Here is a 26,632-nt window from a genome sequence, read left to right on the forward strand (position 1 = left end):
ATGCCCCCTACAATCTGGACTAAATTCAATTAATCATAATTCTCCCATACATTTGCATCTCCATGTTTGGCTCTACATGAAACTCTCTTTCCACCTTTGTTGCCTGGCAACATCCTACTTACAAAGGACTCTGCTTAAGCATCTGCTGGAGGAAGAGAACTTTCACTGAACTCCACCATTGTCTTAAATGTCCTTAAGTCTTATTCTCATAGTATCCTATGAGTTTCTCAATTTTGTATCACTTCCCATTTTGTGCTTAAATGATACATTTGTCCATTTCTCACACTAACAATCTAAACTGGGAAAGTCTGGATCAGATCTTACTTATCTTTGTATCCCTCATGCTTAGATCAATATCTTCAGAGAACATTTCCTTTTTTTTTTTTTAATCCAAATGAACAGACTCAACTTTCTTCTGGCTGGTTATGTTCTGGGACCTGTCATGGAATTTGGTCTTTTATCTCACATGTTGAAGGTTCCCATAGAGCCAGCTGCACAGTTCCCAGAACACTAACAACGCCACGGCCAATTAACTGGAGTGGGCTGCCCTGAACCAGCACCCCAAAATACAAAGTCCAGGGCTCGGAGAAGGAGCAGGAAAAGAACAATGGAAGCTGGCCAATCCAGACTCTTGTTTCTATTATTTCTTTTCACATGGCGACTATCTCCAGAAGTTGCTGCAGACGTTCAGGAATCGTCAGGTAAAAGAAAAAAGCACTTGGGTGATTGTACTGTGAAATTGTTGTTAGGGAAGGGGATGGGAACATGGCAGTGCTCTGGATAATTTTCCTCCAAATGGAGAATATTTTCCAGGAAACGGAAAAAAGATAAAGACCCATGTTGCCTAGTGGAGAAAAGAAAAGTCTAGCATTGTCCTTCAGAGAGAAACCATAAGGTGGAGTCATCCACCATATGTCAGTAAAACAATAAGGCCTTGGAATGATGATGGTACCTCTAGAGACTATGGTTTCTTTAGCCATAGTAGAGAGAGAAAAAGTATACATGCCCTCAGCATTTAGAACTGCTGCTTCTCCATTTGATACCCCGATGCCTTCTGCTTCTCTCTTTCTCTCTCTCTCTCTAGATGGTTCTGGTGCTTCCCAGAAACCCGTGATGCTCACAGATGTCCAAGCTACCATGGAATTCATTGCTGTTGCTGAGGTGGCTGTTATAGGTTTCTTTCAGGTTTGTCTAGATACCCTGTTTCTGTTCCCCTAAAGAACCATTAACATTCCAGCCCAGAGCAGCCATGACAGTCACCTACTGGCCAGATGACACTGTATTTAAGTCAAGGAGCACAGAGTCTGCTTTCAGCTTATTAATCAAGACATATCAATTTCAAGACATTCCAAGTCTCTGAATTATGTCTTTCTTTTTTTTAAATTTTTATTTATTTATGATAGTCACAGAGAGAGAGAGAGAGAGAGAGGCAGAGACACAGGCAGAGGGAGAAGCAGGCTCCATGCACCAGGAGCCCGACATGGGATTTGATCCCGGGTCTCCAGGATTGCGCCCTGGGCCAAAGGCAGGCACCAAACCACTGCGCCACCCAGGGATCCCTGAATTATGTCTTTCTGATCCTTGCTTCAAGAGTTCTGAGTCTCCTCATCTATGAGTGCTTTGAATTTTAAGTCAGTATCCAGATTGCTGGGGCAGGAGCCAGAGTAAGCCCAACTTCTATCATCCAGGCAACACAGTAGCCAATAGTTCATCTCTATCTAAAGCCTTACGGTGCAGGAAGTCCCTTATTCTGTTTTCTCTCTGTTCTGAAATGTTGAAAAGGATGACCATTTGAATATTGAAGGTGTTAACCTCCACCTTCCAGATTTGCTGCCTGGCTAATGAAAGCAGCCACCATAAAAGGGCACCATTCCAGCATTTTTATCTTTCTTTGAAGGTGATGTCAGGTTATTCTCACAGATCAAGCCCCTACTCTAATCGCAGACCTTCCTATTTCCATTAATTAGTTACAACTCATCATCACCCAGTTGATTCTGTGAACATAGCTGGAAATGGCTACAATGAGATGCGAGTGGGGAAGGAAGACAAGGGAGCACGTTTCTCAGTGATGAAAGAAATCTGAGCTGGAGACCAAAACAGCCATCTCAGAAAGGCAGGGAGAGGCAAGAAAGCGGGAATGGAGGAATTTGCAATAAGTTAAGCAGCCACCAGATGCCGTCTGTCATTTGATCCATGAGTAATTCCCCTCTAAGGAGAATTAAAAAGGGGGAAGCAGAGATTAGCAATTGTTTGTAGCCTCAAATGAACTCCACACACTCTTCCAATGAACAAGATACGAGCTCCCTCTGCTTGACCCCAGAGACAAGGCTAGTCAGCTGCTTTTCTTTTTGCACATTGTTCCTTCTAGCCCAGAAAGATGTCAGAAGAGAATATGCTCCCTCCAGTTGATCGCCTGGAGCCTCTCTGGGCAAAGGTCCTGTGACAGCTGGGGAAATGATGCCTGCTTGCTGCAGAAGGACTGGAATCATTACTTATATGTGGCTTCCCTTCTCCTTCCTGCAGGCCTGGGTTCTAGAGTTGGAACAACACAAGAACAGTTTCTTCATGGGCAATACTTTAGACTTAATGCAGGGAAGAAGACTGTTCTTCGTCCTGCACAAACCTTTGTTAATAAAACTTCTAAGCTTCTAATTTAATTTCCTTTATTCTTCTGTTTTTTCTTTTTTGGCACTTTGGCAGCACCTATTTCCAAAACATTTGCCTCCTCGGGTAGGTCAGTAACAGTGCAGCCAAACTCTGCAGGCCTCTATGATTTTGAGGCCCCTCTCTGTTAATAAACTGCAAGTTTTATGAGAAGGCCAGACAGGAGTTTCAAGCTTAGCCACAATTTTGTAGTTACCTATTAGCCCACCCAGCCTGGAAAATTCAACAATGCTGCAGGTTTAGGCTACATTCTTAGAATGTTGTTTCACCCAGTACTAAATCAAGTCTATGATTTTTTCATGAGTAAGCATATTTCTATCTCCTATTCTGTTGATGTGTCTCATCTCCAACATAGTCTCTGTGGGTTTTTTTTTTTTCCTCTTGTCTTTAGGATTTAGAAATACCAGCAGTGTCCCTATTCCATAGCATGGTGCAAAAATTCCAAGATGTGTCATTTGGAATCAGCACGGATTCTGAGGTTCTGGGCCACTACAACATCACTGGGAACACCATTTCTCTCTTTCGCCTGGTAAGTCGGGTGGACTGCTTGAGGCTTCTTCCGGTTGGTTATGGATTTACAAACTTCTAAGACTAGAAAGGGCTCTATGCCTTTAATACAAATGATGGTGCCAGGGACCAAGGAGTCAAAGACAATGATGACAAGAATGGCAGTTCAGCTCAAGCTTCCCAAACAGGTGCTGTCACGGGATGGAAAGAGGATCGGACTGAGAGTCAAGAGGTAGAATTGTAGAACTGCTTTGTCATTGGGCCAGTCATGTGACTTGAGCAAATCACTTGACATTTTTTTTAGCTTCAATTCCTTCTGCTATAAAATAAAAGAGTTTGTGTCATCTCTAAGGTCATTTTGAGCTCCAAAATGTTATATAAAATGTTCTATATCCTTGGGAGTTCGCTTACATTTACCAAACATGTATGAAACAACTACTGTGTCCTCTGCAAGATATGATAATAAAAACATGTTAAGTAGGGCCTCTGCTCTCATAGATCTTAAAATATAGTAGAGAATATAAATATAATTTACAAGTATCTAGAATGCAAAAAGCATCACTATGGATAAAGTATTATGATGATTAAGAGGATAAATGCAATGTAGGAGTTTTGGCAAAAAAAAAAAATGATTAAGGATACAACTGAGCTGGTATTTAAGGGATAGATAAAATTTGGACAACGTAGAGGAGAATTCATGTCCAGGGTGGGAGGAATATCAAATTTCGGAAACAGTGATCAAGCAAGCCAATTTGACTGGATCTCAGGGCACATGTTTAGAGAAAATAAATATAAGATAGAGAAGTTTGATTGAAACCATATCATGGAAAAATTTGAATGCCAGGTTAGTGGGTTTGCACTTAAGTTGGTTGGCACTGCAATGCACTTAAAGCCCTTAGATCAGGGGAGTAACAGGAACAGGAATGTGTTTTTAGCAAGATTATTTTGGCAGTGATGGCTAGGATGGATTGTTAAGCAAAAACACAAGAGTAGAGAGGACTTTTGTTAGGTTGACATAACCAATCATATTGCAGAGAGGAGTCTGCAATAGAGAAGTGGTAAAAGAAAGTGAAGAAAAGGCAGGTCTTGCTAATGATTAAATATAAAAATTCTGGAGAGGAGACAAAGTTTAAAGCCAGGGTATGTAGGGATAGTGAGGGCATATACAAAAATAGTGATTTCTGATGCTTTAGTTAGTTGTTGTTGAGTTCGTATTGTTGATGGAATATCAAGATAAAGATGTATAGAATCTACTGAAAATGCAAATTTGGGGCAAAAGATAAATGTCCTTCCCCCTCTAGTCTCCAACCTACATATTTCACTTCTCATCCAAATCCCTTTTAAATGTATTTTATATCCATGTCTCCAATTTTCTTCAAGTTCTTAAATATTCTGCTATCTGATCCATGCTCCACACTCCATTAAAACTGCTTTCATCCAGGTCAGCATGGCTTCCATATTTCCCAACCCAGTGAACACTCTTGAGGTCTTATTTAAGTGAACATCTATGCCATATTTTTGTTTTATTTTTATTACATTTTTTAAAAATTTAAAGTCAATTTGCCAATATATAGTATAACACCTAGTGCTCATTCCATCAAGTGCCCCCTCAGTGCCTGTCACCCAGTCACCTCATACCCCCACCTACCTCCCCTTCCACTACCTTTTATTCATTTTCCAGAGTTAGGAGTCTCCATGTTTTGTCACTATCTCTAATTTTCCCCCTCATTTTCTTTCCTTTCCCCCATAATCCCTTTCACTATTTTTTATATTCCCCGTATGAGTGAAACCATATAATGATTGTCCTTCTCTGATTGACTTATCTTCACTCAGCATAATACTCTCCAGTTCCATCCACGTCAAAGCAAATGATGGGTATTCATCATTTCTGATGGCTGAGGAATATTCCATTGTATACATAGACCACATCTTCTTTATCCATTCATCTTTCGATGGACACTGACCGAGGCTCCTTCTACAGTGTGGCTATTGTAGACATTGCTGCCATAAACATTGGATGCAAGTGTCTTGGCTTTTCACTAACCTGTATCTTTAGGGTAAATCCCCAGTAGTGCAAATGCTGGGTCATAGGGTGGCTCTATTTTTAACTCTTTGAGGAACCTCCACACAGTTTTCCAGAGTGGCTGTACCAGTTCACATGCCATATTTGACATTGTTGACTATCTCTTTAACACTATTTCTTTCCTTAATTCCTAGGGGCCTTCTTCTATTCCTGTTCTTCTTTTCTTAATCTATTTGAGACCTTCTCTGTCTCCATCTACACTGCTTCCTGATCCCAATGCTCTTCCCAACCTGAGCATAGAATTCACATTCTGTATAAGTAGACACTGTTTTGTTCACTACTTTGATTATAGAGCCTAAAAAAATGTCAGTAATGGAGCAGATGCCCATTAAGTATTTATTGAATGAATGTGTTTTCCTTAGGTAATACAATTTTTTTGTTTGTTTGTTTGGCTATCATGTGCCTGCTGAGGATCTGAAATGTTTCATCTCTAGCCTGGACTTCTCTCATGATTAAAATGCATTTGGAGGGGATCCCTGGGTGGCTCAGCGGTTTGGCGCCTGCCTTTGGCCCAGGGCGCAATCCTGGAGACCCGGGATCGAATCCCACGTCGGGCTCCCGGGGCATGGAGCCTGCTTCTCCCTCTGCCTGTGTCTCTGCCTCTCTCTCTCTCTCTCTCTCTCTCTCTCTCTCTCTCTGTGACTATCATAAATAAATAAAAAAATTTTAAAAAAATAAAAAATAAATAAAATGCATTTGGATACCTTCATAAGCACTACAGTCTTAACATGTTCAAAACTGAATTTATCATCTGCACCTGCTATGTTATGCTCTTTCCTCTAAAACACGTTTATTGAATGGCTATGTTCATTTAGTCTAAGTTTTGCCAATTAAACCTCAACACTGATTGAATCTATATTCCCCTTCACTCTTTTTACTTCATTCCTCATTTAGGCTCCTAGCTTCTTTGGCATAAACAATTTTAATAGCTTCTTAATTTGTCTCCCTTTGCTACTTCATGCCCAGTTTCTAGATTGGTATCACAATGATGTATTTAAAATGGAAAGTTGACCATCACACTCCCTTCTTAAAAACTCTTCAATATTCCCCATTTCTTTTAAGATAAAAACCAAGATGTTTAATATTACATCTAGTCTTCAATGACCTGGCTGCTACCTGCTTCTCTAGTTCCTTTTCTAGCACATTCCCACCATCGGCTTTACTCTCTCACTACCCAGATATACACAGTGCGATGATACAATTTCATGGTTTTGTACAGTCCCCCCTGCCTTTAAAGCCACCACCCTTAAAGACCTCTGTCATTTAGCCTCACCCAGTTAACTCCTCATATTCCAGTGAATCAGTTCCAGTATTGTATCCTTCACAGAGCCTCCATGGATCTTCAAATCAGCCTTACCTATGCCTCTATACTTCCATATCTCTAGTTACATTTACCACTTTATAGCACATGTCATGTATCTCTGTGTCTGTTTCACTTAACAGTCCATTAAGACCATGAGCTATTCAAGGGCAGGAACCATGACTTATATGCATTTGCAGTCCAAAGCTCTAAGGTATGCCTCTGGTCACAAAGACACTCAGAAGTGCTTGAGAAACTGACTCACCCCCAAAAGTAACTCTGAGTCCCTTCAAAAATGCTTTACCCACCTGGACAGTAGTTGCAGGTTTGTATTTTCACCATAGTAAAATAGGTTTCAATCAAACTCTTCTGTGACAAGCTTTGGAAGAAAGATATGGAAGATTGGGCTAATCATGTGACTGTTGAACCACTAGTGGCAAACCTTCAGTAGAAGAATTCTTTTTTTTTAAATAAATGTATATTAGAGATATCTTTTTTTTACGATTTATTTATTTATTTATGATAGACATAGAGAGAGAGAGGCAGAGACACAGGAGGAGGGAGAAGCAGGCTCCATGTAGGAGCCTGATGTGGGACTGGATCCCACGTCTCTAGGATCACACCCTGAGCTGCAGGCGGCGCTAAACCGCTATGCCACCGGGGCTGCCCCAGTAGAAAAATTCTAATCAGCTACTTGTCCACAAGTACCTCAAGACCTGATTTAACACTCTCAACACTAAAAAATATTTTAAATGTAATAAATAAATAAATAAATAAATAAATAAATAAATAAATAAATAAGTCGTAGTGCTCCCAAGATACATATTGGGGAAGAAAAACTAGTGTTGTTGCTTCCAGTGTGTCTACAGGCTCTATGACTTCTAATGGATGCATTAGGCTTGCTTACAATTTATTCTTTATAAAGCCCTGTTGAGACTTCCCAGAGCTGTTTGCGGTTCTTTAGCATCTTTTTTTTTGTTTACCACTAGTGGCAGACCTACTCTGAAAAAAAAAAAAAAAAAAAAAAAAAAAAAAAGACCTACTCTGAATGAACTCCTGGGAACCCTGGATGAGATTATTGATGTACCATACCAAAAACAAACACATGGGTTCCTGCCCTACTCTGTTAGCAGGTCTCACAGAGGTTCAACTTACACCCATGCCAGCTTTTAAATAAACATATTTCTCTCAGTTAATACTTTCAAAGGCTTAGCCCTATATTTTAATAGAATTATTTAGGAGTTCGGAATGCCTTTTTCTTTTTCTTTAAAGAACATCATCCAAGACTATTCTTTTTTAAATTTGGAAATGTGAACCTGTTGCGAAATTTTGGGTATCTACCCTCATCTTAAATGTATAGTTCATTCTGTTTGCTTGTTTGTTTGGTTGTTTGTTTTTAGTGCCTAATTTATGATAGACACTGTTAAGTGTTTTCCGTGTTCTACCATTTAATTCTCACAAGAATCTGATGAAATAATGCTTATTATCAGTGAGAACACTACAGCTCCATATTCTATAGTTTCACAACTATAGAATAACCGATGTCTGCTTCACACACATTGCTGTCTCTAAAACATTCCATTTTTATATTACTACAGTGACTTTCTAAATTACTTAACCCTGCAAAAATCTTTGTTTTTACTCCTAGATTCCATCTACTCTAATGCCTTCATTCTCAAGCCTACTTATTTTAACCTTTTAAAACATTTATCTATCCCCCTGGCACTACTTAATCAAACCCTAGGATTATTACTCAAGATTTAATCGTATTTTGGCAAAGAAATCTCAGAATTTAGACCCAGAGAATTTTCTATTGTAAGAACATATTTAGAGATAAGCTGGAATAATAAGTGGAGAAATAGCAAGTCTGTAATGAGTTGACATTACTGGATGGAGGCTTTGAAATGCTGGCGCAACAAGAAGCCAGCAAATGCTGTATTCATGGAGCACATCTCCCTCCAAAAATAGTGCAGGCCAACTATATAAATGTGATGAGGATGAATTTAAGTAAGTGAAACAATAAGTTGTATATGACAACCTGTTTGGTGTGTATGACAGCTTGTCTTTTTTGAGTGTGACTGCAAGGAGACCCTCTACACTCTCTGACAGCACTCTTGTTGTTTCCCTAATGGAGATATAATCCTAGGTTGAATAAACCATAAGCCTGTTCTAAAATGGAATTTCAGATATTATTTGAATGTTTGTCCTGCTTTGGTTTTCCTCAATCATCTCTATTTTAAGAAATATAATTAGCCTAACTTTGACCCAGTAGGACAGTAATGGAAACACAGTGAAGGCATTCTTTCATTCCTTGGACAGTTGTGTGCTGGGTTCCTATTATAAGGAATGCACCTTACCAAACAAAGAGAATCAAAAGGAACTAGTGCATAAAAATAAACTAATAAATGCAAGAAGGGAGATATGTCAAATTATTAGGTATTTTTTCTAAAGTATATATTTACCAAATATATGGCAAGCTAGGGAGTTTATAAAAACAAACCCAGGGACATGAGGATATTTGTTTAACAAATGAGTTCTCAGGGCTAGTCAGGACATTTAATACTGTAACTGTGGGGTAAACTAAGACAACTTTAATACGCTTTATGAAAAACTGGGTTCTTAATTAGAGAGACACATAGGAATTCAAAGAAATATTGCTGAAGTCTTAATCTATAGGGAAAAACTAATCTGTTGGTATAAAAAATCATAAAACAAAATCATCCACTTCAAATACTCTTGGGAAGACTCAAAATTATATTGTAAGGTGGCAATCCTGGTTTACTGTTTCTGTTTCTGTTTTTCTTCTGGTGCCTTTTTTTGGGGGGAGAAAAATGATATGATATCTCGAGTAAAATTCTTTCCAAAAACTGGAAAAATATATATAAAAAAAAATTTTCCCCAACTCTTGGTTTCAGGGTTATTTTCTGCCCAGTGCATTATGCAAATAATTCCCTTTACAGAAGGGAGATTTCCTGTTCAAATATTTCCAGGAATGCTACATATGAATGTTCCAGAGTTTATTAGTTCAAGAAATATTGAACCAATCCACCATGTTTCGTTAAAAGAAGCACTACAAACTGGAGAGACTTCAGGAGAGTGGTTTTTATTAAAACTCTTTGCTACTTAGAGAATGTTATCACCACTTAACATCCTCTGCCTCCAACATACTGCATTCCTTAAGTCCAGAAACACCTGGAGTAACTGGGCTTCCTGTTCTCCCTGTTCTGGGAAATGGTGAGGGACTGCCTGGAAGAGCAGAGAGGGAGGGGCTCCTGGCCACAGCACATCTCTGTTAGCTGAGGCGCGGCCACCAGGCCTGCAAGTTCCTAGACAAATAATCAGGAAGTATTTAGACACATGAAATATTAAAAGGGCCCCAGTTGTGATTATAATACTGATGATTTTGATGTTTGCAATTAGCAAAGCCTTAAGTGTGGAGGAGACATGCCAGCTGGCAAAGCATTCTTTAAGCAACAGCAAAGAGCCTGTGTGCTCATTTTCTTTTTCTCCTGACTCTTACTGACTTGGAGAGGTGGGTGGGAGGGGCCCAGTAAGAACTCCCCTCTAGAAAGACTTTTTCTCTTGCTTTGATATTTCTGCCTCAAGCCTTCTGCTCAGAATTTGTGAATATTGAAACAACTAAATATACAAAGGGAGTTCACAGTTTAAAATATCCTATGGTTTTGACGATTTTTTTCGAAATTCTTATTTTGAAATACATTTTTTGTACCTCTGCATGTATCTGTTTTATAAATTTGAGTTGTGAAAAACAGTCATAAAATAAAGTGATTAAATTGCTATCTGAAGGAATGTCAGGCATTCCTGTGCCTCAGCGCCTAACATACTGCAGGCACTCAAAAAATAATTCATTTGCAAAGGTATTAGAAGAGAATGACTGGGCATATCTAGAATTAACAATATTAACCATAGAGAACCATGGGCTTCTTAAAGGTGCATATTGCTTTCAACTAACCCAATGGGAGACCACCTTGAAAAAAAAGAGGAGAAAAATAGGCAATGGGAGTCACCATGGAAATGACAATAATGAACAATCTTAGATTCCTACTGTTTAGAGACTTTATCTTTGCCTGAATTCCCTCCTGCATAAACTACAATGAGACATAATTCTGACTTTGCTGGGTATACTGGGAAAAAGTATCCAGGGGTCAAAAAGATGGTTCTGATCCAGGGCAAGATTGGATTGGGTAGGACCTCTATGAGATAGCAAATGTAAGGTAAAGGGGTTGAGATGTCCAAGGGGTAGCGGCCCAAGCATCTCAAAAGTGATTCGAAGATTCAAGGTATTTAAGGAAACGTAACCCTTCAGGAGCTAGCATTTGTCTGTAGGCATAGTTGCCATGGGTGTTAGAAGCGTTATCTTGTGCCTCTATGGGCATGAGTAGATTGGGGGAGGGGGATGGAAAACCCTGGGACAATGATTGACAGTATGAAGTCCTATCTTTTAATATATCTGAGTATGGTGGAAAGACAGCTTTAAAATGCAAATATGGGAAGCTGGACTAGGTAACTAGATAGCCCTTCTGTCAAAAATAATTTATTTTAAAAGCCAGGTAAGCAGAAAAGGGGGTGGAGGGGTGGGGCTTGGAGAAGTAGTAAAAGAGGAAGAAATTTCTAGACTAAGATCTAGAGGAAGAAGAAAATCCAAAAGGAAAACCCTTCATTGGGACTGTTTTTTGTCTGAGGGGCTTTTCCTGCCAGTTCTTGAAGAAGTCAAGAGGCTGAGAAGTTTATTATCTTTTTTGAGAACCTCAAGGAGCCAGAAAAGTAAATGTTGAAATCCAGGGCCCAGAAGCAGAAGTACAAAGTAGATTTAGTAAAACACCCTTTGCCCCACTTTGACCCTAAAGAGCAGTACCCTAAAAACAAGGATGTGCAATAAGTATATCAGCCCTCCCAAAGGCTGCAACAGATTTAAATCATTTCAGTCCCTGAAATGGGATTAAGATGATCCTATGTGGATATATAAGTATATATACACCCATGCATACATGCATACAAACACACATGTACCTCTACACATACTTAATTACACACATGTATCATTTATATAATCTACCCTTAGCCATGCCATAATATAATAGCTCAAACTCAAAGAAAAAGAGAACAATTTTAAATCAGAGAAGAGATTTCCCTCAAAGTAATCTCAAAGGGCTAATACTAAGTTTCACAGATGACTTCTCAGTGACTTTCTACAGACTGGAATGTTACATATAAAGAATTATGTCCTGTAAAAACTGAAAGAAAATAACAGTAACCTTAGGATTCTACCTCCAGCAAAAATAGCCTTCAAAAATAAAGCTGAAATAAAGATATTTTAAGCAACCAAACTGAGAGATTATATCACCCAACAGGTCTTACTCATACTAAAATGTGTTCTCTGGGCAGAGGGCAAAACATCCCAGATGGAAGCTCATAAGTGCAGGAAGAAATGAAAAGAAACTAAAATTGTATAAATGTGAATGTATATTGACTATATATCAATAATATCTTGTGAAATTTAGAATTAAAATACACAATAATGATCACCTGTAAGTCTTCAGTGTGGGGTCAAGGAATAGAGTTGGAAAGAGGAAAACTAATGCCTGCATTATCCAAGAAGAGACAAAACTGCCAGACTAAGTTAGATTTGGATAACTAAAGAATGCATGGTGTATAATGCATGCTTGGTAATCCTCAAGAGAGTGATTATAGCACATGTAACTTCTAAGCCAATCAAGGGAAGGAAGGAATAATATAAAGTGGTCAATCAATCGAAAGTAATCCCAAAATGAAAGAAAGTGGGATTTGGAACAGTCAGAACCAGTAACAAGTGCAATGCATATGGGATTAACTGTATTCATGATTACTTTATATTACATTATATTATATAAAAATACATTACATTATATAAAAATAATATAGCAGACAAAAATAGCAGACTATATTAAAAAAATACAACTCTGTGCTTTTTTACCAAAGACGTCATTTTAAAACATAGGGATATATGTAATGTATAAATATAGGTTAAAAGTAAAAAGACATACTCTATGATCCAGCAATTGTACTACTAGGTATACACACAAAGGATGCAAAACTACAGACTTGAAGGAGTACATGCACCCTGATGTTTATAGCAGCATTATCAACCATAGCCATATGGAGTGAGCCTAAATGTCCATGGACTGATGAATGAATAAAGGAGATGTGATACACACACACACACACACACACACACACACACCATGGAATATTACTCAGCCTCAAAAAGAATGAAATCTTGTCATTTGCAATGACGTGGATGGAGCTAAATATATTATGCTAAGCAAAATAAGTCAGACAGAGAAAGACAAACCATATGACTTCACTATTTGTGGAATTTAGGAAACAAAACATATGAACATATGGGAAGGAAGAAAAAGGAGGGGAAAAAAGAGAAAGAGAGAGGGAAACAAACCATTAGAGAGTCTTAGTGATAGAGAACAAACAGAGGGTTGGTGGAGGGAGATGGGTGGGGAATGGGCTAAATAGGTGATGGGTGTTAAGGAGGCCACTTGTGATGAGCCCTGGATATTATATGTGAGTGATGAATCACTAAATTCTACTCCTGAAACATATATTGCACTGTATGCTAACCAAAAATTAAATAAAAAATTTTTAAAGAAGGAATTCCTACCTAAAGAAAAAAAAAGTAAATGGATAGAGCTATACCATACAAATACTTCCAAAAGAAAGCTGATTCAGGCATATTAATGTCAGACAAAGTCGTCTTTTAGGCAACAAGAATACCTAGAGATAAAGAATGATGTTTCATGGGACTCTGAGCCTTTGGCTCAGGGCGTGATCCGGGGGTCCTGGGACTGAGTCCCACACCGGGCTCCCCGCAGGGAGCCTGCTTCTCTCTCTACCTATTTCTCTGCCTCTCTCTCTGTGTGTGTCTCTCATGAATAAATAAAATCTTTAAAAAAATAAATAAGTAAAGGAATGATGTTTCATAATGATACATGTTTCAACTTGGCCAGATATGTAACAATTCTAAATTCGCATTCATCTAATACATGGCCTGAGAATATATAAGCAGAAACTGACAGAATTGTAAGAAAAAATGATTAAATTCACAATCATGGTGGGAGATTTTAATACTACTCTCTTGGTAGAATAAATTGGTTAAACAAATCAGTAAGAATATAGAAAATCTGAACTACGAAATTAACCAAGTGAGCTGTTAGTATATTCAGAATACTGTATTTGAAAACTGCAGAATATACATGATTTAAAGGACATATATAGCATATATAGAAGTTGACAAATGATATAATAAAATGTAGAAATTAAGCTAGAATAACAAGATTAAATTTAAAAAAGCACACTTCTAAATAGCCAATAGGTTAGAGAAGAAATAAGAACAGAAATTGGAAAACATTTTGGACTAAATGATAATGAAATCTACATATAAAATTTATGGATGCATTTATAGCCCTGAAAGGGGGAAATGCATAGATTTTAACATATATTTTAGAAAAGGATAACAATAAAAATCAAGAATCTAAGCATTCATTACAAAGTGAAAAAAACTGAATTTTATATTCTCCATTTCATGCTTTTCTCTATATGTATCATTTCACATTAAAGGGTACATATATACACACATAAATCTGATTATGTAAATGATCCTCTTGCCTTCAGGTTAGAGTTTTATCTATTTACTTCAGCTTCAAGGTCCTTTGGAAGTTTGCCCCAGCCTACCCCACTAACCTGTCTCTCTCCTACTCACACTTAACATCTACTGTTATAGTCATAGCAAACTAAATGCAGCTACCAGAACATGACATCTCTCATCTTTTTGCCTTTTGCAAATACTGTTGTTGTTGTTTTTTTTTTTTATAATTCCCTCCCCATCCTCATTCACTTGACCAAGTTCTAGCTACTTTTCAAGAGTTGCTTCTTCCTGGAAGCTTTCCTGCTCTTCCTTTAGGTGGTATATGGGCCTGTGATTCCTCAGTGATGACATTTCTGTTAACTTCTTTGTATCCCACTGGACAGTGTGTTCCTCGAAAGCAGAGAATATTTCCTACTTACCTTTATGTCTTTTGAGCTTTAGTCAATGCCTGATATGTGGTAGATAGTCCAGAAACATTTATCAATGAATGAATAAAAACAGAATAGTGACTATTTTATCCTTTTTGTGTTACCCAGGTGGACAACAAAAAACTGGATTTAGAGAGCAAATACATTGAAAGCATTGATGCCACCAAATTAAGCCATTTCATTGAGATCAACAGTCTCCACTTGGTGACAGAGTACAACCCTGCGGTAAACAATAGTCCTTGTCTCCAGACCCTTAAGCCCTGTGTCAGGGAGGGTACTTGTCTCCATAGCAGAGATCCCTTCATCTAGGAATTCTAACCTTAACCATTAATAACAGCAGCTGCCATTATTGTCATTTATTTTGCTATCCTTACTACAACCCTTTAAATTTGATGTTTGTCCCTATTCAGAAAAAAAAAAAAAACAGAGAATTTAAATATCCATCAGTGGGGCTTGGGTGGTTCAGTCAGCTGAATATCCAACTCTTGGTTTCAACTCAGGTTATGATGTCATGGGTCATGGAATTGGGCCCCACATAGGGCATGGAGTCTGCTTTGGATTCTCTCTCCTTTCTCTGCCTCTCCCACTCATGATCTTTATCTCAAATAAATAAATAAATCTTAAAAAAGAAAAAAAGAAAAAAAGAAAGAGCTCTTAAATACCCATCAGATGACTGGTAAGAAAAAGAGCCAGAATGCAAGTCAAAGATGAGTGAGTCGAAAACTTCTGAGTTTTGCTGCCTGAAACCGTTCACTATAGGCAACTCGTCTGAGCCACCCTCTAAACCACACTTTTCAAACAAAATCACAATCTTAGCCGGAGTCCATTTTTTCCCCAAAAGCATTAGTGACCAATACTTTTGCAAAATACAAGGCAAGTAAATTAACAGACAAATGGAAAAAAAATTTTAAAAGGCCCACTGATCACATATTTGGATGTTACAGCTAAGCAAAATTTCTATAAAATTTTTAAAACTTCTCCCTACCTCCTTATGGACCAGTAACCAACAATTCTTGGTCTGGCTTCCCCTGCACATGCCTAGACCCTCGCAGTGATCAGCTTTCTGTCGGGATTTGTCTCCTTTTGGCGTTGCATGCTGCATGCAACCCGAGTGAAGGTGCTGATCCACCTGTTCTGATAATCTTCTAACACTCTACAGCTTCTACAAGTGCCTTCTATATGCTTTTATTTTCCCTGATGTAGATCATAAAGTGATAGAGTATTAATTTCCAGTGATTTCCTCAGGTCAGAAATGCTCTGCATTCTCTAATAACATGACTTTAGATGCACATCTTGATTTTTAGAACTCACCAAGTCATTTCACACCCATTTTCTCATTTAATCTTCACGTTGATTTTTTGAGGTAGGAGAGAGAAAAGTATTATGCCCATTTTATAGAGGAGCACATTTAAGATCCAAGTGACTTATCTGAGATCCCATATAAAGCAGGAAAGGCAGAGTAGAAGGCAGGAAGTTTACTGCTGAGGCATTCATTCACTGTCTATTTCCATTTTGCAGGAGAAAAGAGGGTTCAGAAAAGTGGAGTAACTTCCTCAAGGCCATATGCCTAGCAATTTGAGCCTCAGAAACAGCCTTCTGCACTTGTCTCTGCTTTTTTTCATGACTAGTCTGTCTGACTGAATCTTGTGGTTTTTCCATTGCCCCACTCAGGCTTCAATAGGAAACACCCTTTTTCCTGTTGACTAAATTCCTGTCCACCTCTCACACCACGTTTGTCTTCGTGGAGTGGTGACTCCATTTCCACTCTTACAAAGATTCCAAACACATGCACCCCAGGGGTGGGTGTCAGCAGCAATAATAAAAAAGGCATCTTTCTCCTAGGCCATCATCATTCTCATGATTATGTCTATAGAGGTCAGGAGTGCATGTGGGAGCAGAAAAGGTGATCTTAGAGTCCCTATTTCATGTACCCAGGGTCCTGGAGTTCTTCAGGCTAATGAAGGCAGGGACAAGGATTGGTCTTCCTGAATTCTAGGCCTGGGCAATCCCTTTTCTTACAAAATACTGACACAATTTTTAAGTTCCACATTAGTAGTGAAGGTAGATCGTACCAAGAAGAAATTAGGTAAGAATAACTTTAGAGAAGCAAGTTTAACTTTCATTGTGACCTTTCTGTTTCCCAAAAGTGATATTTTTCCCATTTGGAGACCTGCCCCCACCACTATAGTTATGTCTCACCTGCTCCTGATGCAGAGGTTTGCACCAGTGACAACAAGGAAGTGGAAACCCACAATCATGTATTAGGCTGTTTGTATACTCTTTTTTTTTTTTTAAGATTTTTTATTTATTTGATGGGGGGACAGAGGCAGAGAGAGAGGACAAAAGAGTCTTAAGCAGACTCTATGCTGAGCATAGAGCTGTGTGAATCTCTTCATAAGGCTGCATGACTGTCCAACACTGGTACTGGCTTTCCCCAGAGTGAGTGATAGAAGAGACCAAGCATAAGCCACTATGTCATTTATGACTTCATCTTGGAAGTCACACTCCATCATTTCTGCAATATCCCAGTGGTTACTTGGCTCACCCTTATCTAGCGTGGGCAATAGGGATCTACACAGTTTCATGACAGCCCAAGGGTGAGACTTATTGAGGGTCAAACTGAAGGCTAGTTACCATTTATGTTATGGATGGACAGTTCTCATTCATATTTAAGCCTATTTATTTACTGTGTTGCCACTAATGGGGCTTTTTGTTTGTTTTGTTTTGTTTTGCTCCTTGTCTCTTTCATTCTACTATAAAATACTTCAATTTGCCAGACTGTGATTGGCCTATTTAATAGCATGATCCAGATTCATCTTCTACTGATGATGAACAAGGCCTCTCCAGAGTATGAAGAAAGCATGTCCAGATACCAGAAGGCAGCCAAGCTCTTCCAGGGGAAAGTAAGTCTGAAATGGGAGATACTCTTTTGAATACTCAGTAGCAGGACACTAAAAAACAGGGAGATGGATCCAGGGAGATTAGGTAAATAAGGAAAGTGAGTAAGGTTAAGAGATAACAAAAGGGAATAGAAGGGAAGGGTAGGAAATATCAGAAAGGGAGACAGAACATGAAGACTCCTAACTCTGGGAAACGAACTAGGGGTGGTGGATGGGGAGGAGGGCAGGGGGTGGGGGTGAATGGGTGACGAGCACTGAGGGGGGCACTTGACGGGATGAGCACTGGGTGTTATTCTGTATGTTGGCAAATTGAACACCAATAAAAAATAAATTTATTATTTAAAAAATTCTTGAAAACAAAAATAAATAAATAATTAATTAAAAATAAGATCTGAAAAAAAAGGTTAAGAGATAACAAAGTAAGAACTAGGACCTAATAAATCACATTACCCTGATTTAAAATTAAAGATGCTGTATTTTATACTATTAAAGTCCTGTATAACCATATCTTCCCTTGGCTGGAAGTGTATTCCATTTTTTTCTACATTAAGAAGTGGAGAGAAAAATAGAGATCCAAAGATGTTGAAAATAAAAATCCCCTATTAGTCACAATTTAATTAGTCCTTGCCATAACCTCTTAAAATTTTAGACTCAGGACTTACTTATATAAAGTAATTCTCACGTACCTGGTGCCTACTAGATGTCCAATAAATATTTAGTCCTGTCCCTCTCTACTTCATGCAGCTCTGTTTGGTATCACTGAAATAATAAAACTCCAACCACTTCAACGCTACTGCATTAAACTAGACCTTTTTGATGTTGACAATTGTCTGGTAATAACATAAGCCAACTTTCGGGCGGCTATTTCCTTAACACTGGATGTTTTCAAAATTTCTGAATCTAAATGATCCCCTAACAAGAACATTATAAAGGTTTCTACTTTGAGTAGAAGGTTTGATTTAATAATATAAAATAATCGACATTTATCAAGCATTTACCATATGCCAAAAACTGTACTGGACATATTAAATGGATCCGCTCATTTAATCTTTCCGGGCAAAAGCCTATTTTGCCAATGAGAATATTGAGTCTCAGAGAGGCTGAGTAATGTGCCAAAGTCACACAGCTAGAAAGTACCAGAAACAAAATGTAAAATGTATTATCTGCTTTTAACCATTAGGCCATACTTGTTTATTTAACTAATCACTAAAGTTATTTCCAATTCTGTGTTCTTAATCTTAAATCTGATGAAAAGGGATAAAATACCAAAGCAGAGAAAAATAAGAAATTCATTATATTATATGGCACAGACCACAAGTTAATTAGTGTAAACTGCAACAATTATGAGACGTCTCTTTCTCCTCTGGACCTCAGATAGATTTTTTTTTCCCTTTCAAACCTCTCCAACTGCAGATTCTTTTTGTTCTGGTGGACAGTGGCGTGGAGGCAAATGGGAAGGTGATCTCATTTTTCAAACTAAAGAAGTCTCAACTGCCTGCTTTGGCAATTTACCGTACTGTAGATGAAGAGTGGGATACACTGCCCATGGCAGAAGTTTCTGTGGAGCATGTGCAAAACTTTTGTGATGGATTCCTAAAAGGGAAACGGCTGGTATGTAGGAGCCTCCAGTATAACAAGTTGAGTTTTCCTCTCTATGTCCTGTTGAATAAAAATTCTTTGAGCTCTCCTGGATTTGATTAAGAACAAAAGTTAACAAGGGTATGGTAGAGAGGATCAGAATGCTTCTTAGGTAACAACAAATATCCACCATTTGCTTCGATGTGGATGGAACTGGAGGGTATTATGCTGAGTGAAATAAGTCAATCGGAGAAGGACAAACAGTGTATGTTCTCATTCATTTGGGGAATATAAATAATAGTGAAAGGGAATAGAAGGGAAGGGAGAAGAAATGAGTAGGAAATATCAGAAAGGGAGACAGAACATGGAAGACTCCTAACTCTGGGAAACGAACTAGGGGTGGTGAAAGGGGAGGAGGGCGGAGGGTGGGGGTGAATGGGTGACGGGCATTGGGGGGGGGCACTTGACGGGATGAGCACTCGGTATTATGCTATATGTTGGCAGATTGAACTCCAATAAAAAAAATAGAATGAATTTTAAAAGTATGATACTATTGTTAAAATGGCCATCAAATAATAATATGTGTCTCTTAACAATATTAGAAATGTTTAGATTGATTTCAAAGATAAAGCCTAGCAACGCTGCCCCATTGGAAGGTGGCTTTCTATAAAAATAAATTTATTATTTAAAAAAAAAGAATGCTTCTTAGGATAGAGTCGTGAGAATAAAACTACACGGGCACCTTTGGAAATGTCTTGCATATTCAAAGGAACTGAATTTGGGGTTTTACCATTCTGTTTACATTATTAATGGGAAACAAACCAAATTCCTATATATAAAAGTTCATGAAATAAAAATGAAGAATGGGTTTAGGACTTCCAGGAGTAATTAAATAGCTGTTTGCTAATCTCAGAGCTCAAAACCAAGAGTGGGTTCCAAATCTAAGTAACAGTGTCATGATGTTTTTCAGAGAGAAAACCATGAATCAGAAGAAAAAACTCCAAAGGTGGAACTCTGATTTCTCCTGATACTTCTACATACTACTAAGTATTTACATGAAATGTAAAAAGGGCAACTGAAATCTCAGAGACAGTAAACAGGATCACCAGGCCTTATAAACACACACACACACACACACACACACACACTCACAGAGCTCTCCACTTTGTTCCTTAAAATCTCATTTACTTTCCTTATCCTTTCTTTTAAATTGTCTACACTCTTACTACCCATCCAATCTTCTATACAGTCATACTGCGTAGCCCCATACACTGCAATACACGCCGCTCAATGGAGCCTTAAAGAGAAATTCTGTGATCTCTTTGAAGGGAGAGAGGTTGTTTTGATTTGTCATTTCCTGTTGAATCTGTACATTCCACAGGACTCCCATGCAACATAATTTCTGCTCTTTTCTAGTCCTGAAGAGTTGAAACTCTACTTTCTTCACAAGCACGTGTCCCTCTCTAACTCAGTCAGGAATAAAGGGAAGGTTTGAGACACCTTTCTGGAATTGTCTTTTTGCCAGTCAAATGATGTTTCCAAGTCTCTAAACTCAGCAGAAACAGACTATGTAAAAACTATGCTTGTTTAGCGTTCCTAACTCCTATGTAAATCAACAACCACACAATAAATAAAAAGCAATAATGTTATAGGAAAAGGCTGGCATCTCTTTGCAGGCCAAACCTTTTATAAATACCCAGATGCCCAAATAAGCAGTAGGTACCTCACCCTTCAGTGCCCACTGTTTAGTGTCAGGCCACGAGCCACTAATGTGTTATTGTTAACTCTATGGGTGGGATAGGAGGTGGTAGAGACCATCTTGCATGAGGATCGGCATAAATGTGGCAATAAAAGCTAGGAATCAAATTAGGTAAAAGGTTGGGGAATAGGTAAGGAGGGGTCCACCTGGTGCTGGGGCACGCTGGGGCTAATAGGTGCAGATTACTGTAGGCGGGGTATGCAATCCAGTTTATGTGAAACAGAGGGAGTTTGGTAAAGTGTCTCTGGCCCCTAGACTGTTACTGTCAACACACAGATGCTACATTGTTCCCAGGAGGCCCTTGGCTCAGAAGGAAAGGGCCTAAGTGCTGAAGAGCTGAAAAACCACAGTGTACACCTCAAGGACTGGCCCAAGTGAGGAACAGGGAGTGAAAGACTTAGTTGTTTCTCTCTGTGGGGAACACTCCACAGCCTCTGAGCTGGGAGTGGGCAGCTGGCAAGGACACTAGGAAAGCAGCAGTGTGAATGGCACGCCTCTCAGCAACATGAGACTGATGGATTGTGAGGAGGCCGTCCAGTCCATCCTCGGGGTTGCAGGAAACCACCCAGTCTCTTGCTTGAGGCTAAAAAATATTCCTAGGGTAGGCACATCCCAGAAGCCTCCCTTTGATCCTGTAAACCAGAACTCTTGACATTTCCAGTCAGGAAATTCTTCCTGATATCCAGCTGAGGTCCTCTGGCCACACAAACTCATTTCTTCTTACCTACAGTCCATGGAAATTCTTAACAGCTGCCAATCACCATCTCCAAGTGGCACCTCCAATTCTTGCTGGTTGCTCTTAACCTCCTTATCCAGTCTTCTTTTCTCCATACCTACAGTCCAATTCTTCAATCAATTTGTTTTATCTCCAGGTCACTTGAATAGCTTTATTGTCTTTCTCTCTTTCCTCTTTCTCAAGTTTCCCTCTTTTTTTTTTCCTTAAAATAGAGAATTCCAAACCACTGTACAAATTTGGTAAACGTTAAAAGATAAATTCCCATGAGATATATTTTGTTCCATGTTGAGTTAACTTGTCAAATATTTCACTTGAAGTGTTTCCTCCAATAACTGCGGTCGACACTGACCACATCTTTATTGTGCATTTTGCTGCTTGATGACATTTGGTAGCAATTTTATTATATATTGCCTTTTTATGCTTATTTTCATCCCTACTATTGAATTGAGTTTTCCTTCAATTTCTGGTTCCCCAAAACTGCAAGATATTTTTGCCTGTCTTCTTCACAGCTGATCTGTTCTTTGTCGCTCTGATGACTCATGACCAAAGAATGGAACTCTTTCAGAAAGAAGAGATTTCTAAAGTTTCTCAGTCATTCACTAGATATCAGACTTAGTATTGTAAAGTTCTTTAATTTCTAGATCTTCTCTATCTTTGGGTAATATATTCCTAAGACTCTACATTCATTTCTCCAAGGCCATGTTGTTGTTGAAGAATCTAGATAAATCTTAGCTACTTTTCATTATGGACTCACTCTTTAAAGTATGAAGAAATTGCCATACTTTTCTTTAAAGTATGAAGGAAGTGGTGATGTTACACAACAAACTTTGTAAAAGATATCGGAGGATTTGGAAGACTTTGATAGAATTAGTAGAAACAGAGCATGTTTCAGAGAAGCGCCAGGAAAATTTGTGTTTGCGTCTCATCTCTTTGTGTATGTGGCTCTGGGACCTTGGAAAACACTCTTTAAATTTCAGTTCATTTAGCATAATAAAATAATTCACAGGACTTTTGAGATCCTAGGTTGATAATACATATGAAGTAAAGCCTGTCATTACTTTTATTTTTTTAACTTAATACTACACTGCCTTCTCCAGGTAATAGTTATTTCTCCAAATTGTCAGAACGTTTAGAAAAAGAGAGGCCTCCCTCAGAAGTAAAAGAATCAGCATGGGAGGCTTCATACTTGGGATTAGAGAAATAATTGGAAATAACTATTTTAACATGTAGGTTTTATTATCCTTCAGACATTGGTGAAGCCAACAGATCAGGAGGAGACAGACATTGAAAGGATAGTTTGTTACAGTTTTTAAGAGGAGGGAACATGTCATACCATGGGGAAGCACCAAGATTGGTCAGGAGGCAGAAGGAGCAAGGGGAAAATATAAACAAAATATACACAAAAATGTAAATTTATTGTGCTTTCTACCTGAAAGAACAGACAAGACTTAGATTGGCTACTTTGAACAATTTCAGCAGGCTCTGGAGTATAGGAGCTGTCCTTAGTTGTCTGGAACCTGGCCCTAGAGTGATTAGAGCAGGTGGTTAGTGGATCAGAATGTGAGAGCCCAGTGAGAACTTAGCTAAAGAAGGTTTTTGGGATATGGGCCCTGGCTTGATTGGAGCTGGCCAGCCTTAGGAAGAGCAATTTCTCTAGGGTCAGTAAGCCCCAGATGTTGTTAAGGCATCAGAAACACATGGTTAACATAATACTCCAACAGCCATCTGTCACAGGGCTCCTCTCCTGACTCACCTCATTTGATCCTGCTACAAAGGAAGGCATGATGTTTTCTTCAGGCCCCTGATAAAACACGTTTGCCTTGGGTGGGTGGGCGCAGGGTGGGTGCTAAGTGATGTACCATGAAGGAACCGTTTATTGATTCATATTCTCAGCCATTTATTTAAATACTTACCGATCAATTATAAGTGTGCCAAGTAAAATTGCCTCCTAAAAGCACAAAGTTAGCCTTGGAGGAGGAGCTGTAGAACAGGGATGTTTCAGTTATAGTGACAATGAGCAGCATGGAGGCCATGAACAGACTGACTGTGGGTTATGGACAAGAACAACAGAACAGAGAAAGCTGAATGAAGAAGAGGGATGCTCTGGAGAGGGAGGGACAGAAGGCTGGCAATAAACCAAGGAAGTCTCAAAGTTAGGGGAAGAGTAGCCACAAAGAAAAATAGTGCATGCAAGGGGAAGAGGCTCATCATGAACAAACTATTTCACAATGAGTTTGGAACCAGCCCTATTTATTTTACCTTTCTGAAAATATCTGGTTTTCTAAGCAAAGGAAAATAAAACAGGGAGTGGGATGTATCTGACCCATGCCCCTAATTACAGTACTTTTACACATCTAGAGAACAGTTAGATCAGAAGTAAAGGTAAGGAGAGGAGAATGGGGGCAAAGGGGTGAAGTTACTTTTATAGGTTATAAAAAGTGTGAAATACAGACTTTATTTTTTAAAAGATTTTATTTATTTATTATTTATTCATGAGAAACAGAGAAAGAGAGGTAGAGACACAGGCAGAGGGAGAAGCAGGCTCCATGCAGGGAACCCGACGTGGAACTTTTTTTTTTTTAATAAAATAATTTTTATTGGTGTTCAATTTATCAACATACAGAATAACACCTAGTGCTCATCCCATCAAGTGTCCCCCTCAGTGCCCGTCACCCACTCACCCCCACCCCCCGCCCTCCTCCCCTTCCACCACCCCTAGTTCGTTTCCCAGAGTTAGGAGTCTTTATGTTCTGTCTCCCTTTCTGATATTTCCCACACATTTCTTCTCCCTTCCCTTCTATTCCCTTTCACTATTATTTATATTCCCCAAATGAATGAGAACATACACTGTTTGTCCTTCTTCAATTGACTTACTTCACTCAGCATAATACCCTCCAGTTCCATCCACGTTGAAGCAAATGATGGGTATTTGTCGTCTCTAATGGCTGAGGAATATTCCATTGTACACATAAACCACATCTTCTTTATCCATTCATCTTTTGATGACACCGAGGCTCCTTCCAATGTGGAACTTGATCCCGGGTCTCCAGGATCATGCCCTGGGCCGAAGGTGGCGCTAAACCTCTGAGCTACCCAGACTGCCTGAAATCCAGACTTTAATGTTTCATTGTCCAAATAGCTGCAATAGTCTTTTTTTTTTTTAATTGAAGAATAATTGACATACAATATTGTATCAGTTTCAGGCATACCACATAATGATTTGATATTCATTTACATTATAAAATGGTTACCATAATAAATCTAGTTATCATCTGTCACCATATAGAGTGATCACAATATTATTAACTGTATTCCCTATGCAGTGCCTTATATCTCATGTCTTATTTATTTTCTAACTAGAAGATTGCACCTTATAATTCCCTTCACCTATCTTGTCCATCCTCTAAATCTACTCCATCCTTTAGATTTATAGAAGTGAAATCGAATAGTATTTGTTTTTCTCTGCCTGACTTATTTCACTTGTACAATACCCATTAGGTCTATCCATGCTATTGTAAATGGCAAGATTTCATTCTTTTTTCATGGCTGAGTAACGTTCCATTATATATACATACCACATCTTCTTAACCATTCATCTATCCATAGACACTTGGGCTGCTTCCATATCTTGTCTTGGCTTTTGCAAACAACGTTGCAGTAAATATAAGGATACATGTCTTTTCAAATTAGTTTTTATTTTCTTCAGATTAATACCTAGAAGTAGAATTGCTAGATTGTATGGTAATTTTATTTTTAATTTTTTGAGGAAACTCCATACTGTTTTCCAGAGTGACCACACCAACTTGCATTCCCACCAACAGAGCATGAAGGTTCCCTTTTCTCCACATCCTCGCCAACATTTGTTATTTTGGTTGCACTAAGCCTTAATAGCAGGATTCAATTTCTCCATTAGGCCCACTGGTCTTAATATGGGAACACGGTGTTAGCCTAAGCTTGAGGAAGAAAAAATAGACAAGATGTGACATAATTCTAGCTGTGGTGAAGTAGGAATTTTAAAATTAACAAATATGTTGTGTCATAGTTTTGTTTCCCAGGAAGAAGACTCTGAGACTAAATTTCCTTGCAGGAAGTTTATTGAATAGTATACTCTTAGGACCTGTGGGGCAATGAAGAAAGTAGGATTGGGCAGAAGGAAAAGTTAGGCTATGACCACAAGGACTCAGATTACCCCTAAGGATACTTAATGCTGGGATGTCCTTGCAGAGTTGTCCTAAACTGGAGAATGGGGGCCAGGGCTTTATGCCCTCATCCTGTTACCTCCACTTCCTGCTCTTCCCTCCCTCTGGCCCATCAACCTCTTGCTAATAATTACCACCCTGTGGTCTATTCTTTATTACTTTCCTACCAACTCATGACTTCTGACACTGCCTCTTCTACCATCTTCACCTCATCCTAGGATGCTGCTCCAGGTCACTACATGGGGCAGAGGTTGAATCAGGTTGAGTTAACATCAGGACTGAGCACAAAGGAGTATGGTCAGGGGAGGAAGTATCTGGAGGGAAGTGGTATACATTGAACAGCATATTGAAAGTCCTAGCAGTGTCCTGAAATCTCTACATTCTACGTCAGGATCATAAGAATCTCACTGGTCCCAAAGGGCACTCTGCCACACTTGGGCAAACATGCTACAGAATGAGTAACCCTCACTCCACCACACTTGGGCAAACATGTCACAGAATGAAGATAGGAAATAATTATTTGTGATCTAACCCCTTAGACCTGCAACCTCTCTCGATTGACTCATTCTGGTCACTCCACATGTTCTTTTCCTTTAACACCACAAATGATATGCCAGGGCTGCAGAAGGGAAGACAAGGAAGACTTCCACAGTCAACAAGTGGAAATGTTGGGTGTTCACAGCAGGCAGGTAGTTTGTGGGAAGGTATTTACAATTGTGAAACGTAAGAATGGTAATAGCCAATAATGTGATGATATGATGTTGATTTGTAAGATGAGGGCTGAAGGTCAAACAGCCACTGCTCTCTTGGGGCCAGCTGCT

General features: G+C 38.8%; 1 protein-coding gene across 2 annotated transcripts; it reads left to right on the forward strand.

Moving 5' to 3' along the window:
* Positions 1-379: 379 nt before the first annotated feature.
* Positions 380-20,774, forward strand: ERP27 (endoplasmic reticulum protein 27). Of its 2 annotated transcripts, none has more exons than XM_025455190.3 (7): positions 380-701; positions 1,085-1,185; positions 3,056-3,193; positions 14,748-14,864; positions 17,417-17,542; positions 18,953-19,150; positions 20,088-20,774. In XM_025455190.3, exons 1-7 carry the CDS (start codon positions 608-610, stop codon positions 20,133-20,135), a joined length of 822 nt encoding a protein of 273 aa, XP_025310975.3. In that variant the 5' UTR covers positions 380-607; the 3' UTR covers positions 20,136-20,774. The 2 variants fall into 2 exon arrangements, with proteins under 2 accessions (XP_025310975.3, XP_025310974.3); XM_025455189.3 differs by having other exon boundaries at positions 407-701; positions 18,953-19,176.
* Positions 20,775-26,632: the final 5,858 nt, after the last annotated feature.

This window comes from Canis lupus, chromosome 27, assembly GCF_003254725.2.
Source record: "Canis lupus dingo isolate Sandy chromosome 27, ASM325472v2, whole genome shotgun sequence".
NCBI classification, from domain to species: domain Eukaryota; kingdom Metazoa; phylum Chordata; class Mammalia; order Carnivora; family Canidae; genus Canis; species Canis lupus.